This window comes from Oncorhynchus mykiss, chromosome 5 (assembly GCF_057628025.1).
Source record: "Oncorhynchus mykiss isolate SJ-2025 chromosome 5, ASM5762802v1, whole genome shotgun sequence".
NCBI lineage: Eukaryota > Metazoa > Chordata > Actinopteri > Salmoniformes > Salmonidae > Oncorhynchus > Oncorhynchus mykiss.
The window spans coordinates 7,007,244-7,026,909 of record NC_143026.1 but is presented as its reverse complement, the minus strand read 5'-3'; the positions used below and the strand labels follow the sequence as shown (position 1 = coordinate 7,026,909).

The 19,666-nt window shown below is 40.5% G+C and overlaps 2 protein-coding genes across 2 annotated transcripts in view; both read left to right on the top strand.

The window, feature by feature from the left end:
* LOC110524942 (E3 ubiquitin-protein ligase rnf213-alpha) overlaps positions 1 to 1,405 on the top strand; it is a 58,498-nt gene extending 57,093 nt beyond the window's left edge. The window contains exons 55-56 of the mRNA XM_090233641.1: positions 17 to 195; positions 606 to 1,405. Of these exons, the coding sequence (XP_090089767.1) occupies positions 17 to 195; positions 606 to 759 (333 nt within the window). The 3' untranslated portion in view covers positions 760 to 1,405. The remainder of the gene's footprint in view (positions 1 to 16; positions 196 to 605) is intronic.
* A 7,565-nt stretch (positions 1,406 to 8,970) lies between these two features.
* LOC110523129 (uncharacterized) lies at positions 8,971 to 16,022 on the top strand. Its single transcript, XM_021601544.3, has 2 exons — positions 8,971 to 9,253; positions 13,140 to 16,022. The coding sequence occupies exons 1-2, from the start codon at positions 8,983 to 8,985 to the stop codon at positions 15,923 to 15,925; spliced, it is 3,057 nt and encodes a 1,018-aa protein (XP_021457219.3). The 5' UTR covers positions 8,971 to 8,982; the 3' UTR covers positions 15,926 to 16,022.
* The last annotated feature ends 3,644 nt before the right edge of the window (positions 16,023 to 19,666 follow it).

The following is a 19,666-nucleotide window of genomic DNA, read 5'->3' as shown; positions in this document are numbered from 1 at the left end:
CCCTACCTGTCCTAAGGACCCATTTGAAGGGATCTCAGAAGAGTACAGGAAGGCCCTGGGAGAGGAAGAGCACAGGCTGCTCACTGGGTTCTTTAATAAAAGCAGCGCTGATTCCATCCTGCTGGAGATGCACGAGTTCCTGATACTGGTCCTGAAGGGTCCCCGCGCATCTGACACCTACAAGCCTGACTGGGGGTAAGGCTACATACAGACACACGCTAGCAAAGGCCCAACAAGCAACGTGGAGTGGTTGTACTTGCCATTGTATAGAATGCTGAACATTCAAATGTTTCATGTGTAGCACTTACCCGTCTGGAAACGACGTCCACGCGGAAACATTTGCACAGTATGACTTGGGGGGGGGAAATTGATTAAGTGCAATGGGGAACTTGTTTTCTACACAGATCATTGATGATGATCTTCCCTGATGTTTCCCGGAACTTTGCAGTACCTTTGTGGTGTACTTCTCTCCCTTCAAAGCAAACTTTTTTCAGACTGTTGATTCTTTTTTTTAATACCCCCCAAATGTCCATCTTAACCAGTAAAAATCATACAACTAGTTCTGTGAACCTCACATGTGCCATTGCATTGCCTTTCTCTTCTAGTCTGAAAGACACACTTGTGGCATACATGGAGCGTAAGAACCTGGACATCCCACCTGACGTCGAGGAGTTCTTCCCTGAAGAGATCGACCTGTCTCAGTACGTCGAAGCCTGGAAGTTTGCGGTGGCATTGAAACGGGAGAGAAGTCAGAGGTAGCTCCAACCTCACACACTTTCTCATTTGATTTCATTATGCAATGAAAAAAACAATATATCGCAAACCGTAAATGTAAACATAACTGGAGCCCCCTTGTCATTAGTGAAGGAAGGTTACTGTTACTGTCTCCTAACGGCTACCTCCAGAACGAATAACCACTGCAGCGTGGGTTCCCATCCGGTCCAATGGTATTTCAGCAAAAACTCTCTATATACAGTATCTTTCCCACTGTCTCTCCTCTATCCAATAAAGCTTCTTTTTTTTTTAAATGCTAAAAGAAAAAGTTACTAGCAACAGATAAGAGCAATAGCAAAGCGAAGTTGAATAAGTGGAATTTGTTTCGCAATAAGTTGGTTAGCTAGCCAGAGTTATGTGCATTTATTTACAGCTATCTATCTACCACTCGTACTCCCTTTTCTTCATGCCTCCAAAATGCTGAGACTCTAGTTCTGTCAATGGAGGAACAGATGATGGCATTCCAGGCCTTTATGTTTTTATTTTATATATTTTTTTAAATTGGGGGAATAATTACTTTTATTAGATTTACTTTAACTTCAATTCAATGTAGGTTGGTTAGGCCTACTGGCGTCATAGTTTCTGACGAATCACTAGCTTTTAAATGTGTAATAAAAGTAAATTAAACACATGAATCGGGAACATTGTCAGCGAAGAGTTGTGAAAATATGTAGTAAGGAAAATGCATAGAGTTAGATAGAGGACTCATCTTTGTATTTGTGCCAGCGTAGTGTCTGTAACAGAATGGACAGTGCCATTGAGGCCATCTCCCATTTTGCATAGAGTTAGATAGAGGACTCATCTTTGTATTTGTGCCAGCGTAGTGTCTGTAACAGAATGGACAGTGCCATTGAGGCCATCTCCCATTTTGCATAGAGTTAGATAGAGGACTCATCTTTGTATTTGTGCCAGCGTAGTGTCTGTAACAGAATGGACAGTGCCATTGAGGCCATCTCCCATTTTGCATAGAGTTAGATAGAGGACTCATCTTTGTATTTGTGCCAGCGTAGTGTCTGTAACAGAATGGACAGTGCCATTGAGGCCATCTCCCATTTTGCATAGAGTTAGATAGAGGACTCATCTTTGTATTTGTGCCAGCGTAGTGTCTGTAACAGAATGGACAGTGCCATTGAGGCCATCTCCCATTTTGCATAGAGTTAGATAGAGGACTCATCTTTGTATTTGTGCCAGCGTAGTGTCTGTAACTGAATGAACAGTGCCATTGAGGCCATCTCCCATTTTGAAGTAGTCAATTTTCTTCTTCTTTTGTGTTTAAAATAATAATATATATATATATATAACACACACAAATATTGGTGATGTACTGGCCCCACCAGTGCTGAAGTCTTAAATTAAATCATGTGTGTGTCATTCCAGTTTACTATTTTAAAATTGTGGAAGCCTTAAATATCAATGGTAAAAAGGGTTATCCATTTAGAGTCCTCTAACTTACTATGGTAAAATGTCACCAACAAAACATATACCAGTTACACCTCCGACATCGCAATGATATGCTATGCAGTTTAATGTAGATCTGATTAAATCTAGATGATATGCTATGCAGTTTAATGTAGATCTGATTAAATCTAGATGATATGCTATGCAGTTTAATGTAGATCTGATTAAATCTAGATGATATGCTATGCAGTTTAATGTAGATCTGATTAAATCTAGATGATATGCTATGCAGTTTAATGTAGATCTGATTAAATCTACATGATATGCAGTTTAATGTAGATCTGATTAAATCTAGATGATATGCTATGCAGTTTAATGGAGATCTGAATAAATCTAGATGATATGCTATGCAGTTTAATGTAGATCTGATTAAATCTACATGATATGCTATGCAGTTTAATGTAGATCTGATTAAATCTACATGATATGCTATGCAGTTTAATGTAGATCTGATTAAATCTACATGATATGCTATGCAGTTTAATGTAGATCTGATTAAATCTAGATGATATGCTATGCAGTTTAATTTAGATCTGATTAAATCTACATGATATGCTATGCAGTTTAATTTAGATCTGATTAAATCTACATGATATGCTATGCAGTTTAATGGAGATCTGATTAAATCTAGATGATATGCTATGCAGTTTAATGTAGATCTGATTAAATCTAGATGATATGCTATGCAGTTTAATGTAGATCTGATTAAATCTAGATGATATGCTATGCAGTTTAATGTAGATCTGATTAAATCTAGATGATATGCTATGCAGTTTAATGTAGATCTGATTAAATCTAGATGATATGCTATGCAGTTTAATGTAGATCTGATTAAATCTCGATATGCTATGCAGTTTAATGTAGATCTGATTAAATCTCGATATGCTATGCAGTTTAATTTAGATCTTATTAAATCTAGGCCCTAGTCTAGACTTGAAGTATAGTAAATTGTCATTTTGATAATTTGAAGTTATTTTATATTGCAGTTGGGCATTGATCATGAATCTCAAGGATGAAATTGGTTTGTGAAAAATGTAATTGTACTTATTAAAACAATGATTGAAACAAAATCATTGTGCTATCGAGTGTGTGTGTGTGTGTGTTGTTTTTTTTGGGGGGGGGAATATATCACTCCATCACAATTGTATGCCGCATTCACGTGCTACCAGAAACTCGAAACCTCCGAGTTAAAATGAACATCATTTACTTGCGTTTGTACTTCCTATTGGGTGATTCTGGTACTTTCAAGTGGGGGAACTCGGAGCTCATGTTTCTACCACAAGTTTCCGTGACGAAAATGTCAGTCTCCTAGGTCTGACTAGCACGTGAACACAGCATTAGGCCCAGCGACCCATGAAGACCATCGGCCATCATCACTCCATAGTGAAGATTAGCTTCACTGTCCTAATACATACTATAAACTGGGTGGTTCAAGCCCTGAATGCTGATTGGCTGACAGCCGTGGTGTATCGAACGATAAATCGAATGAATGCACCACACAGAACGCACTGCAACTGTCTCTGCAACGCAAGGCAAACGCAGCGTTTCATTGGAAATGAATGTAATTCTGGCTGTACCAAAATGCACAAAACTCTCGATGTGATCGAAGCGTGAATGGCCTACTCTGATCAAGGATTTACTCTTGATCAAACCATTTACATCTCAGTAGCCAAATAGTACATGAATTGTGGGATCTACACCTTTTACACCACTAGATGGCAGCAAAGATGTACTTTTAATTGACCGTATCAGTAATTCTGAGGCTGGAAAGAAATGACTTTATATTGAAATACATGGCCATGTCAAATAATAAGCTCTCAATCACACTGGATTATTCAAAACCAATTCCCATACCACCCACACACAAACAAAGCATTTTTTACAGGACCAGACACCACCACTACACCTCATACTAGTACTTGGGAGTATGGCTAGACTGTTCTTTTCTCAGCACATATCACAGCTGCAGGCTAAAGTTAAATCTAGACTTGGTTTCCTCTATCGTAAATCGCTCCTCTTTCACCCCAGCTGCCAAACTAACCCTGATTCAGATGACCATCCTACCCATGCTAGAGTATGGAGACGTAAGTTATAGATCGGCAGGTAAGGGTGCTCTCGAGCGGCTAGATGTTCTTTACCATTCGGCCATCAGATTTGCCACCAATTCTCCTTATAGGACACATAACTGCACTCCATACTCCTCTGTAAACTGGTCATCTCTGTATACCCGTCGCAAGTCCCACTGGTTGATGCTTATTTATAAAACCCTCTTAGGCCTCACTCCCCCCTATCTGAGATATCTACTGGAGCCCTCATCCTCCACAAACTGGACAATTTTATCTCAACCTCTTCATTCAAAGACTTAATCATGGACACTCTTACTGACAGTTGTGGCTGCTTTGTGTGATGTATTGTTAGGGTTAGGGTTAGGGTTAGTGCTGTAGGGTTACTGTTGTCTGTGCCCAATAATATTTGTACCATGTTTTGTGCTGCTACCATGTTGTTGTCATGTTGCTACCATGCTGCCTTGCTTTGTTGTTGTCTTAGGTCTCTGTGTGTTTTGTAATATATTTTTTTGTTTTTAATCACAGCCCCTGTCCCCACAGGTCTTTTGCCTTTTGGTAGGCCATCATTGTAAATAAGAATTTGCTCTTAACTGACTTGCCTAGTTAAATAAAGATATATAAATCACTAACTCCAGCACCAGATACCACCACTACTAGGCCTACGTGTGAGCCAGTCTAAGATTATTTATTTTTTTAAGTCAGCAAAATGTGTATCACAAAGCATTAATTTCCATAGATCATAATCAATGCAACACACAATCATTATGCAATTTATTGTATTGTTGTTTGAGTCATGTTTTATAATTTGGTTTAACACACAGGCTAATTGAGGAGCTGCTTTTATCTGAGTCTGCTTGATTCTTTCAACACCTTGTACCGTCACCCTGCGATCCAGTCAGCGTATTGGCAGTGGGCTCACTTGATTGCAGATCTGAGATATGTGTGCGTGCCGCAACAAGAGGTCATTTGGAACGCGGATGGTGGAGAAACACGCACAGCGCACGCTTGTTGGAATCCGCGCCCATAGCCTATATTCGCTCTTTCCTATCCGTGACAGAGGCTGCAAAAATGACGATCAAGAAAAGTAAAACCGTCGTTTTTGAAAGACGTGCCGGGGATTTAACTGCGTTGTATTGTATGAATGATTGGGTGGTTGCAGTGGTGTTGGCTATTATTGTTATGATGTCTGTATGGGCTGCACTCATCATATACAGATATATACAGACAGAGAGAGGTAAAAGAAGAAGAAAGGTTGATGACGACACTGTTTTGGAAACTGAAAAGGACGAAAATGAGACGACAAACGAAGAAAAAATACTGTCCTGTGTCGAGTCAACAGGTAAATCAACATTTATTAGTGTTCATTCTTCACTGATCGGTCCTAGGATTGTAATGAAGTCGAATGTAACCCATATGCAGCATAGTTGCTGTCTACGCTTGTTATGTTTTGTGCTATATGAGAGATCCGCCATGATAATGAATCGGAAGCCTACTACAGTCATGTCTACAAACACGTGTGCGCAGGTCTCCTTGAAGCTGTCAGCTGTGAGCGCGCAGGAGGTTGAAAATATAAATAGTTATATCAATGAAACCCTTTGCTTAAGTGAAAAACAAATATCAGTTGTCTGTAACAAAATTCCCTAGTTTAATTGTCTGATTAATGCTTTAGATATTACAGTAGCTATTAGATTTGTTTGCTGGGTTGGGTAGGTTACTTTCTAGTTACCTGTCAGAAATTGTAATCAGTAAAGTAACGTTTGGTTTACACATACTCTAACGTAATTTCATTACTTTCAGTTACTTTTGCATTACTTTCCCCTTAAGGAGGCAGACAAAAGAATAATAGTGGTCTCTATATGGGGTCAATTTCACGCCATATGTAATTTAATTCAAAATAAAATAAATCGTGAACATGAAAAATAAAGTTGAGAATGTAAACATAGTTTCGAGGACGGGTGAAATAATGGCTGTTGAAATCAAAACCAAACAATTGAAAGCTAAATGTATAGAATTATAAACAAAAATAAGACATCAAAAGCAAAACCCCAAAAACTTGTAATCAAATCATTTTTAAAGCGAGAGCAAAACTCTATGACAAATGATTAAAATATTTGAAAACGAATGCAAACATAGTTTCCCGTTAAACTTTCCCAGCAACGAATCCTATTGAATACATTTTGCCTACGCTCTTGCCTGCATGTACTACCTATTGGTTACGCTACTCGTGTCTTTGCTTTCAATTCAATTCAAGGGGCTTTATTGGCATGGGAAACGTGTTAACATTGCCAATGCAAGTGAGGTGGATAATACAGGACTGACAGCTTTCACTGTCAGTCCTTTAGAGTGCGAGGTTTGGCATTATATTTCCGGGAAGGGCGGGGTTTAGAGGGAAGCGTAGACGAAGAGTCTCCATTGGTCCGCTAGTTTTGGAGTGACAGTTCTATGATCAGCAGAGTTATAGGCTACACTACAGCAAGGACCTGCATGCTGTTCATGATCAGGAAACCTCAGTTGATCTCTTTCATTTCAGATAATGTGTCGGTAGCCTCACAATATCGGCCAACATTAATTGTATATTTGAGTGATTTATAAAATAAAAGTGATCTATACCTGACAAGTATGAGTGGTTTAAGCTAATTTCCCATCCTTTGTGGGCTCTGCCTGTCAAGCAGCAGAAGGGTACATTTGCCGATGTACAGTTAGCTGGTAATGTTAACTTTGCTAGCAACTGGTAGACACTTTGTACTGTTAGCTGGTAATGTTAACTTTGCTAGCTACTGGTAGAAACTTTACAGTTAGCTGGTAATGTTAACTTTGCTAGCTACTGGTAGAAACTTTACAGTTAGCTGCTAATGTTAACTTTGCTAGCTACTGGTAGACACTTTGTACTGTTAGCTGGTAATGTTAACTTTGCTAGCTACTGGTAGAAACTTTGTACTGTTAGCTCAACGTATAGTGGTAGGTAGACCTAATGTACTTTTTATGTAGAACCCATTGAGGGGATCCCAACAACCAATGAAGGTGTAGACCTAGCGAATTTAGCTAACATTCCCTTTTCAACATTTGTTTTTAAGAGTGTTTAATCACGGTTGCTGCTGACAGACATGATAGGCTACATTGATTGATGGATCACATCAAATTGGCTCGCTAGTTAACAACAGATCACATCAAATTGGCTAGCTAGTTAACAACAGATCACAACAGATCTCATCAAATTGGCTAGCTAGTTAACAACAGATCACATCAATATGGCTAGTTAATAACAGAACACATCAAATTGGCTAGATAACTTTGAGGGGATAAACTAGACGGCCATATCCAAATAGTGTTTGCTTTCCATCTATATTGGTGGTGACAGTAGTCTGACAACTTTACCAGGACGAGGACTTGTCATTTAGCTTGCTTCATCGGAGATTACGCATTTGGAAAGAGCTTGACATGGACATGTTTTTCTCCACACAGATATTATATATGGAATAATCGGGATATATTGTATGAAAATACGTATTTGTTTTTAGAATATTGGTTCCGAAATAATATCCTATTGGTGAGCCAACTGGTAAATGCAGAGGGTCTTTTACTCAGTTATAAGGAATTCTTATCACTTTAGAAGGTCCCTGTAACACCTAAAGATGTTGCCATTGTTTTAGACGCCATTCCCTCAGGTGTTGCTCTGTTATTCAGGAACATGTCAAGACCCTCAGAGCCTACCTTCTGTTGACCCTGTTGACTCATCAGTAGGAAAGACCTGACCCTCAGAGCCTACCTTCTATTGACCCTGTTGACTCATCAGTAGGAAAGACCTGACCCTCAGAGCCTACCTTCTATTGACCCTGTTGACTCATCAGTAGGAAAGACCTGACCCTCAGAGCCTACCTTCTATTGACCCTGTTGACTCATCAGTAGGAAAGACCTGACCCTCAGAGCCTACCTTCTATTGACCCTGTTGACTCATCAGTAGGAAAGACCTGACCCTCAGAGCCTACCTTCTGTTGACCCTGTTGACTCATCAGTAGGAAAGACCTGACCCTCAGAGCCTACCTTCTATTGACCCTGTTGACTCATCAGTAGGAAAGACCTGACCCTCAGAGCCTACCTTCTATTGACCCTGTTGACTCATCAGTAGGAAAGACCTGACCCTCAGAGCCTACCTTCTGTTGACCCTGTTGACTCATCAGTAGGAAAGACCTGACCCTCAGAGCCTACCTTCTGTTGACCCTGTTGACTCATCAGTAGGAAAGACCTGACCCTCAGAGCCTACCTTCTATTGACCCTGTTGACTCATCAGTAGGAAAGATTTGTTTCTCTTTTGGTCCATTCAACAACAGAGCGAAAGAACTGTGGCAAGACATCAGTAGGTTTATAATTGAACGCATTTATGAAGATTTTACACTATTGTGGAGAGATGTACTGTTTGGATTCTTTACATACAATAGAAATAAGCTGAACATTTTTTATGTAATTCATTTCATTATTCTTTTGGCCAAATTTCATATGCACAAATGTAAATTTACAAACAGAAAATCATTTTTCATACCCTACAAAAATAAATGTAACTTTATTTTAAGACAGTTAAATGCTCTACTAACAAAAAAGCTGTTAGAATTGTAAGTATATGTATGTCCCTTAAGGTCTTTGTGAAATTGTAATGTGATATTGTGACAGAGTGACAGAGGCTGCAAAAATGACGATCAAGAAAAGTAAAACCGTCGTTTTTGAAAGACGTGCCGGGGATTTAACTGCGTTGTATTGTATGAATGATTGGGTGGTTGCAGTGGTGTTGGCTATTATTGTTATGATGTCTGTATGGGCTGCACTCATCATATACAGATATATACAGACAGAGAGAGGTAAAAGAAGAAGAAAGGTTGATGACGACACTGTTTTGGAAACTGAAAAGGACGAAAATGAGACGACAAACGAAGAAAAAATACTGTCCTGTGTCGAGTCAACAGGTAAATCAACATTTATTAGTGTTCATTCTTCACTGATCGGTCCTAGGATTGTAATGAAGTCGAATGTAACCCATATGCAGCATAGTTGCTGTCTACGCTTGTTATGTTTTGTGCTATATGAGAGATCCGCCATGATAATGAATCGGAAGCCTACTACAGTCATGTCTACAAACACGTGTGCGCAGGTCTCCTTGAAGCTGTCAGCTGTGAGCGCGCAGGAGGTTGAAAATATAAATAGTTATATCAATGAAACCCTTTGCTTAAGTGAAAAACAAATATCAGTTGTCTGTAACAAAATTCCCTAGTTTAATTGTCTGATTAATGCTTTAGATATTACAGTAGCTATTAGATTTGTTTGCTGGGTTGGGTAGGTTACTTTCTAGTTACCTGTCAGAAATTGTAATCAGTAAAGTAACGTTTGGTTTACACATACTCTAACGTAATTTCATTACTTTCAGTTACTTTTGCATTACTTTCCCCTTAAGGAGGCAGACAAAAGAATAATAGTGGTCTCTATATGGGGTCAATTTCACGCCATATGTAATTTAATTCAAAATAAAATAAATCGTGAACATGAAAAATAAAGTTGAGAATGTAAACATAGTTTCGAGGACGGGTGAAATAATGGCTGTTGAAATCAAAACCAAACAATTGAAAGCTAAATGTATAGAATTATAAACAAAAATAAGACATCAAAAGCAAAACCCCAAAAACTTGTAATCAAATCATTTTTAAAGCGAGAGCAAAACTCTATGACAAATGATTAAAATATTTGAAAACGAATGCAAACATAGTTTCCCGTTAAACTTTCCCAGCAACGAATCCTATTGAATACATTTTGCCTACGCTCTTGCCTGCATGTACTACCTATTGGTTACGCTACTCGTGTCTTTGCTTTCAATTCAATTCAAGGGGCTTTATTGGCATGGGAAACGTGTTAACATTGCCAATGCAAGTGAGGTGGATAATACAGGACTGACAGCTTTCACTGTCAGTCCTTTAGAGTGCGAGGTTTGGCATTATATTTCCGGGAAGGGCGGGGTTTAGAGGGAAGCGTAGACGAAGAGTCTCCATTGGTCCGCTAGTTTTGGAGTGACAGTTCTATGATCAGCAGAGTTATAGGCTACACTACAGCAAGGACCTGCATGCTGTTCATGATCAGGAAACCTCAGTTGATCTCTTTCATTTCAGATAATGTGTCGGTAGCCTCACAATATCGGCCAACATTAATTGTATATTTGAGTGATTTATAAAATAAAAGTGATCTATACCTGACAAGTATGAGTGGTTTAAGCTAATTTCCCATCCTTTGTGGGCTCTGCCTGTCAAGCAGCAGAAGGGTACATTTGCCGATGTACAGTTAGCTGGTAATGTTAACTTTGCTAGCAACTGGTAGACACTTTGTACTGTTAGCTGGTAATGTTAACTTTGCTAGCTACTGGTAGAAACTTTACAGTTAGCTGGTAATGTTAACTTTGCTAGCTACTGGTAGAAACTTTACAGTTAGCTGCTAATGTTAACTTTGCTAGCTACTGGTAGACACTTTGTACTGTTAGCTGGTAATGTTAACTTTGCTAGCTACTGGTAGAAACTTTGTACTGTTAGCTCAACGTATAGTGGTAGGTAGACCTAATGTACTTTTTATGTAGAACCCATTGAGGGGATCCCAACAACCAATGAAGGTGTAGACCTAGCGAATTTAGCTAACATTCCCTTTTCAACATTTGTTTTTAAGAGTGTTTAATCACGGTTGCTGCTGACAGACATGATAGGCTACATTGATTGATGGATCACATCAAATTGGCTCGCTAGTTAACAACAGATCACATCAAATTGGCTAGCTAGTTAACAACAGATCACAACAGATCTCATCAAATTGGCTAGCTAGTTAACAACAGATCACATCAATATGGCTAGTTAATAACAGAACACATCAAATTGGCTAGATAACTTTGAGGGGATAAACTAGACGGCCATATCCAAATAGTGTTTGCTTTCCATCTATATTGGTGGTGACAGTAGTCTGACAACTTTACCAGGACGAGGACTTGTCATTTAGCTTGCTTCATCGGAGATTACGCATTTGGAAAGAGCTTGACATGGACATGTTTTTCTCCACACAGATATTATATATGGAATAATCGGGATATATTGTATGAAAATACGTATTTGTTTTTAGAATATTGGTTCCGAAATAATATCCTATTGGTGAGCCAACTGGTAAATGCAGAGGGTCTTTTACTCAGTTATAAGGAATTCTTATCACTTTAGAAGGTCCCTGTAACACCTAAAGATGTTGCCATTGTTTTAGACGCCATTCCCTCAGGTGTTGCTCTGTTATTCAGGAACATGTCAAGACCCTCAGAGCCTACCTTCTGTTGACCCTGTTGACTCATCAGTAGGAAAGACCTGACCCTCAGAGCCTACCTTCTATTGACCCTGTTGACTCATCAGTAGGAAAGACCTGACCCTCAGAGCCTACCTTCTATTGACCCTGTTGACTCATCAGTAGGAAAGACCTGACCCTCAGAGCCTACCTTCTATTGACCCTGTTGACTCATCAGTAGGAAAGACCTGACCCTCAGAGCCTACCTTCTATTGACCCTGTTGACTCATCAGTAGGAAAGACCTGACCCTCAGAGCCTACCTTCTGTTGACCCTGTTGACTCATCAGTAGGAAAGACCTGACCCTCAGAGCCTACCTTCTATTGACCCTGTTGACTCATCAGTAGGAAAGACCTGACCCTCAGAGCCTACCTTCTATTGACCCTGTTGACTCATCAGTAGGAAAGACCTGACCCTCAGAGCCTACCTTCTGTTGACCCTGTTGACTCATCAGTAGGAAAGACCTGACCCTCAGAGCCTACCTTCTGTTGACCCTGTTGACTCATCAGTAGGAAAGACCTGACCCTCAGAGCCTACCTTCTATTGACCCTGTTGACTCATCAGTAGGAAAGATTTGTTTCTCTTTTGGTCCATTCAACAACAGAGCGAAAGAACTGTGGCAAGACATCAGTAGGTTTATAATTGAACGCATTTATGAAGATTTTACACTATTGTGGAGAGATGTACTGTTTGGATTCTTTACATACAATAGAAATAAGCTGAACATTTTTTATGTAATTCATTTCATTATTCTTTTGGCCAAATTTCATATGCACAAATGTAAATTTACAAACAGAAAATCATTTTTCATACCCTACAAAAATAAATGTAACTTTATTTTAAGACAGTTAAATGCTCTACTAACAAAAAAGCTGTTAGAATTGTAAGTATATGTATGTCCCTTAAGGTCTTTGTGAAATTGTAATGTGATATTGTACCCCCTAGCCCCCCCCCCCCCCCAGCCCCGCCCCTAGCTCGATTGTCCATTGTTTGTAATCTGTGTGCTTGTGTTCCCTCGTACTTTATGTATTGATTTGTTGTTAATAAAAAATAAATAAAAAAATAAAAAAGACACATGTTGTTTGCTTAGCTAGCTAGCTACATCCAAAATGGATATGCTACCTTCACATATCTGAAATGACATGATCAATTGGTGTTTACTGATCACGAAACTCATGCAGTTACTGTATAACTCTGATGATAGAGCTAAATGTGGAATAATCTGAAATCACTAGGCTCTTAAAGAGGTGACGATATTAAAACTAATTCGTTTTAACATTTATTTAACCATCTCTTGAAAACAGCACATAGTTGTCAATGGTTTTAGCGGAGCTGGGGGTCTCCTTGCCCCCCAGCAGCCAAATTGAAAGCTCTGCACCGTATTGTGAGGTTTTACTGATAACGACCTATTCATTCCAATTAGACTGGTTTGGAACTTTGAGGGTTTATGACATGGCCCATCCAGTCATTTAATAGGATCTCCAATGTGCTTATTTTCCAGAGGAGGGTGAAGACGAGACGCTGGAGAGCTGGGATGGAGAGGAATGGAGGAGAGAGCCAATGGAATGGATTCCAACAACCAGTGAGAATGTAGAACCCTTTGAGGAGATCCCAACAATACCCAATGAGGATGTAGAACCCATTGAGGGGATCTCAGCAACAACCAATGAGGATATAGAACCCATTGAGGGGATACCAACAACCAATGAAGGTGTAGAACCCATTGAGGGGATCCCAACAACCAATGAGGATGTAGAAACCATTGAGGGGATCCCAACAACCAATGAGGGTGTAGAACCCATTGATGGGATCCCAACAACCAATGAGGGTGTAGAACCCATTGAGGGGATCCCAACAACCAATGAGGGTGTAGAACACATTGAGGGGATCCCGACAATAACCATTGATGAGATAGAACCCATTACAAGGATTCAAACAACAACCAATGAGGATCTAGAACCAATTAGATGGAACCGAACAGCAACCAATGAGGATCTACAACCCATTAGACGCATCCGAACACTAACCAATGAGGATCTAGAACCAATTAGACGGAACCGAACAGCAACCAATGAGGATCTACAACCCAATAGACGCATCCGAACACTAACCAATGAGGATCTAGAACCAATTAGACGGAACCGAACAGCAACCAATGAGGATCTACAACCCATTAGACGGATCCGAACAACAACCAATGAGAGCGATGGTCCTTACACGTGGGAGTCATATGCTGAGTGGCAGATTGTTGAGGAGTTTCACCTTGGCTCTCAACCTCAAGAGCACTGTGAAGGCACATGTCAGCACTATGACGGTTTATGTCAGGTCTGTGGAGGCTTGTGTCATTGCAGTGAATGCTTATGTCAGTTCTACGAAGGCTTATGTCAGGACGACGCCGAATCCCAGACTGACCGGACCGTGGGTCAAGAGGAGCAGGCTTCTACCAGTCACTATTCCCTCAGTGACATAAACTATCAATCTGGACATGAGAAGGACAAAGATGTGTATAACCAGGACGAGGAGGATTTGAAGGAAGTTGAACTGAGTGATGATTGTCAATGTGAGAGCACAGAGGAGGAGGTAAACCATCCACATGCCTTTGCCATCAAGCCTCAGAGAGATCTGGAAGAGCTCAATGAAAATCTCCCTGGCATGATATTGACTGACACTGACCTTGAAGAACCTGACCGTGTGTGTTATACAGAGATACAGGAAGTACAATACACAGATGATGACATGACCAGCCATGTTGTCTTTTACAACGAAGAGAGGCCGGAGATGACATTGACTGACACTGAACATGCGTCGGATAAAGAAAGAGAGGAAGTAGAATATCCGGATGACGATAGACACAGCCATGTTGCTTTTGCCAAAGTCCAGGAAAGTGAAAATCTACCTGATATGAAATTGACTAACACTGACCGGATAGAACCGGAACATGTGTATGAGGTGGAGAGAGAGGAAGTAGAATATCCAGATGAGGTAATCACTGAAGGTCCAGAACACCCCAGTGAAAACATCCCAGAGATATTGAGTGACACTGACCTCCAACAACCTAGCAATTTATGTGAAGAAGAAACACAGGAAGTAGAATGTACAAGTAATTATATGGACGGCCAGGTTGCCTTTGTCAGCGACACTCAGGAACCAGAACATCCCAGTGAAAACATCCCAGAGATATTGAGTGACACTGACCTCCAACAACCTAGCAATTTATGTGAAGAAGAAACACAGGAAGTAGAATGTACAAGTGATTATATGGACAGCCAGGTTGCCTTTGTCAGCGACACTCAGGAACCAGAACATCCCAATGAATATCGACCTGACATATTGACTGACACTAAGACTAAAGAACTTGACCATGTGTGTGATTCAGAGATACAGGAAGTGGAATACCCAGGTGCTGACATGACCAGCCATGTGCCGTCAGTCTCTGATAGGACAGTAGAAGACGATATGAAAGAAGCTATGGTAGAGGATCTTGACATGGACGCTATGGTAGCGGATCTTTGGAGGAAGGACTGTCTACTTCATGACTATGTCATTGACGGGTTGAGCCAGCCAACCGATGTTAGAGACACACATGTGGCTGAGAGGAAAGGAGACATCGTTGATGATAACAGCAAGGACACGCGTGTAGAGGAGGAGAGGAAAAGAAAGAGTGATGATACACGGATAGAGGAGAGTTATGAGAAAGTTGAAATTAACATAATGGAAGCCACGATGGACTATAATGAATGGATGACAGTCAGCGGCGCAGAGGACAACAGTGACTCCCCATGGGTGAGGACAAGCCACTCGTCCATCGAATGCTCTTCTGCCGAGGCGGAGCATCATCCCACAGAAACGCATCACAATTCAGATGATCCAACGGTGGCTGACGCAACCGCATTCAAGGAGGTCGAAGAAACGGGAACTAAACCTGTATCGCCAGATGGAGACCTGCGTAGGAATAAGAAGATGACGGCTGTGCTTCCTATCGAACCCAAGACTGTACGGGTGAGGTTCTGTGTCCACTACCGTACCCAGTCTCCCTGGCAGGAGCTGGCTGTGACAGGGAACCAGCAGGAGCTGGGGAGCTGGACGGGCTTCGTTCCACTGGAGAGAGCCCAGGACGGGTTCTGGGCCAGCTGGGTCGTCCTCCCCGCGGAGAAGCAGGTGGAATGGAAGTTGGTGCTGGTGGAAGATGGAGAGATCCTACGCTGGGAGGAGGGTGGTAATAGACACCTGGAGACAGGTTGGGGTGGTGGAGAGGTGTATCTCAACGAGTGGTGGGGCAGCCTCTGAGTGACAGGTTCCTACTGGGCACCAACTGGTTGGAACAACACCGTTCTTCACAAAAATATATATATCAATGTGATGATGTTGAATCGATGTGGAAAAATAATTTGATTTGCAAAAAACGTAAAGTAATTTTGACATTTTTTAAAATATTTTCTTACCCAATTGTTAACCGAAATCCTATAACAAACACAGTTTGCATGTTTGGAGATTTGAAAACTAGACGTTGAAATGACACCTGTGCCCAGTGGGGCAGCCTCTCTGTGCCCAGTGGGGAAGCCTCTGAGTGATAAGGAGGGAATGGCACTACAATTCCCATTTCCATACTAGCATACTACTTAGAATGCATAGCCATTTTAACATTTTACTGGCGCTAGGGGTCATATATATGTATGTGTGTGTGTGTGTGTGTGTGTGTGTGTGTATATACAGTGGGGAGAACAAGTATTTGATACACTGACGATTTTGAAGGTTTTCCTACTTACAAAGCATGTCATTTTTATCATAGGTACACTTCAACTGTGAGAAAAATCCAGAAAATCACATTGTATGATTTTTAAGTAATTAATTTGCATTTTATTGTATGACATAAGTATTTGATACATCAGAAAAGCAGAACTTAATATTTGGTACAGAAATCTTTGTTTGCAATTACAGAGATAATATATTTCCTGTAGTTCTTGACCAGGTTTGCACACAGTGCAGCAGGGATTTTGGCCCACTCCTCCATACAGACCTTCAGGTTTTGGGGCTGTCGCTGGGCAATACGGACTTTCAGCTCCCTCCAAAGATTTTCTGTTGGGTTCAGGTCTGGAGACTGGCTAGGCCACTCCAGGACCTTGAGATGCTTCTTACGTAGCCACTCCTTAGTTGCCCTGGCTGGGTGTTTCGGGTCATTGTCATGCTGGAAGACCCAGCTACGACCCATCTTCAATGCTCTTACTGAGGGAAGGAGGTTGTTGGCCAAGATCTCGCGATACATGGCCCCATCCACCCTCTCCTCAATACGGTGCAGTCGTCCTGTCCCCTTTGCAGAAAAGCATCCCCAAAGAATGATGTTTCCACCTCCATGCTTCACGGTTGGGATGGTGTTCTTGGGGTTGTACTCATCCTTCTTCTTCCTCCAAACACAGCGAGTGGAGTTTAGACCAAAAAGCTCTATTTTTGTCTCATCAGACCACATGACCTTCTCCCATTCCTCCTCTGTATCATCCAGATGGTAATTGGCAAACTTCAGACGGGCCTGGACATGCGCTGGCTTGAACAGGGGGGCCTTGCGTGCGCTGCAGGATTTTAATCCATGACGGCGTAGTGTGTTACTAATGGTTTTCTTTGAGACTGTGGTCCCAGCTCTCTTCAGGTCATTGACCAGGTCCTGCCGTGTAGTTCTGGGCTGATCCCTCACCTTCCTCATGATCATTGATGCCCCACGAGGTGAGATCTTGCATGGAGCCCCAGACCGAGGGTGTTTGACCGTCATCTTGAACTTCTTCCATTTTCTAATAATTGCGCCAACAGTTGTTGCCTTCTCACCAAGCTGCTTGCCTATTGTCCTGTAGCCCATCCCATCCTTGTGCAGGTCTACAATTTTATCCCTGATGTCCTTACACAGCTCTCTGGTTTTGGCCATTGTGGAGAGGTTGGAGTCTGTTTGATTGAGTGTGTAGACAGGTGTCTTTTATCAGGTAACGAGTTCAAACAGGTGCAGTTAATACAGGTAATGAGTGGAGAACAGGAGGGCTTCTTAAAGAAAAACTAACAGGTCTGTGAGAGCCGGAATTCTTACTGGTTGGTAGGTGATCAAATACTTATGTCAGGCAATAAAATGCAAATTAATTACTTAAAAATAATACAATGTGATTTTCTGGATTTTTGTTTTAGATTCCGTCTCTCACAGTTGAAGTGTACATATGATTAAAAAAAATACAGACCTCTACATGCTTTGTAAGTTGTAAACCTGCAAAATCGGCAGTGTATCAAATACTTGTTCTCCCCACTGTAAGTGTGTGTGTGTGTGTGTGTGTGTGTGTGTGTGTGTGTGTGTGTGTGTGTGTGTGTGTGTGTGTGTGTGTGTGTGTGTGTGTGTGTGTGAGAGAGAAGGGACTTGACTAGGGGTCCTACATAGAGACATACTGTATATAGAGGGGACTGACTAGGAGTCCTACATAGAGACATACTGTATATAGAGAGGGGACTGAGTAGGGATCCTGCATAGACATATATATATGAGAGAGAGGGGACTGACTAGGAGTCCTACATAGATATATATACTGTATATATAGAGAGAGGGGACTGACTAGGCACAAGTGTACACTTGGACAGAGCATAGGGACGCGACAATGTATGTCTACTACAATGTACTGTCTACGTACCATCAACATACTGTCTATATATTGTCAATATACGGTCTATATACTGTCCATGTACCGTCCATATACTGTCTATATACTGTCTATATACTGTCCATGTACCGTCTATATACTGTCTATATACTGTCTATATACTGTCTATATACTGTCTATATACTGTCTATATACTGTCTATATACTGTCCATGTACTGTCTATATACTGTATATGTACTGTCTATATACTGTATATGTACTGTCTATATACTGTATATGTACTGTCCATGTACTGTCTATATACTGTCCATGTACTGTCTATATACTGTCTATATACTGTCTATATACTGTCCATGTACTGTCTATATACTGTATATGTACTGTCTATATACTGTATATGTACTGTCTATATACTGTCCATGTACTGTCTATATACTGTCCATGTACCGTCCATATACTGTCTATATACTGTCCATGTACTGTATATATACTGTATATGTACTGTCTATATACTGTCCATGTACTGTCTATATACTGTCTATGTACCGTCCATATACTGTCTATATACTGTCCATGTACTGTCTATATACTGTATATGTACTGTCTATATACTGTCCATGTACCGTCTATATACTGTCCATGTACCGTCCATATACTGTCTATATACTGTCCATGTACTGTCTATATACTGTATATGTACTGTCTATATACTGTCCATGTACCGTCTATATACTGTCCATATACCGTCCATGTACTGTCCATGTACTGTCCATGTACTGTCCATGTACCGTCCATATACTGTCCATGTACCGTCCATATACTGTCTAAATACTGTCTAAATACTGTCTATATACTGTCTATATACTGTCCATGTACCGTCCATATACTGTCTATATACTGTCCATGTACTGTATATATACTGTATATATACAGTCTATATACTGTCCATGTACCGTCCATATACTGTCTATATACTGTCCATGTACTGTCTATATACTGTCTATATACTGTCTACGTACTGTCCATGTACTGTGTATATATACTGTCTACATACTGTCTACGTACTGTCCATGTACTTGTCTATATACTGTCCATGTACTGTCTATATACTCTCTATATACTGTCCACACACTGTCTATATACTGTCCACATACTGTCTATATACTGTCTATGTACTGTCCATGTATTGTGTATATATATTGTGTATATATACTGTCTATATACTGTCTATGTACTGTCTATATACTGTCTATATACTGTCCATGTATTGTGTATATATATTGTGTATATATACTGTCTATGTACTGTCTATATACTGTCTATATACTGTCTATATACTGTCTATATACCATCTATCTACCTTCTACATACCGTTTATATACTGTATTCTAGCAATATAACTAT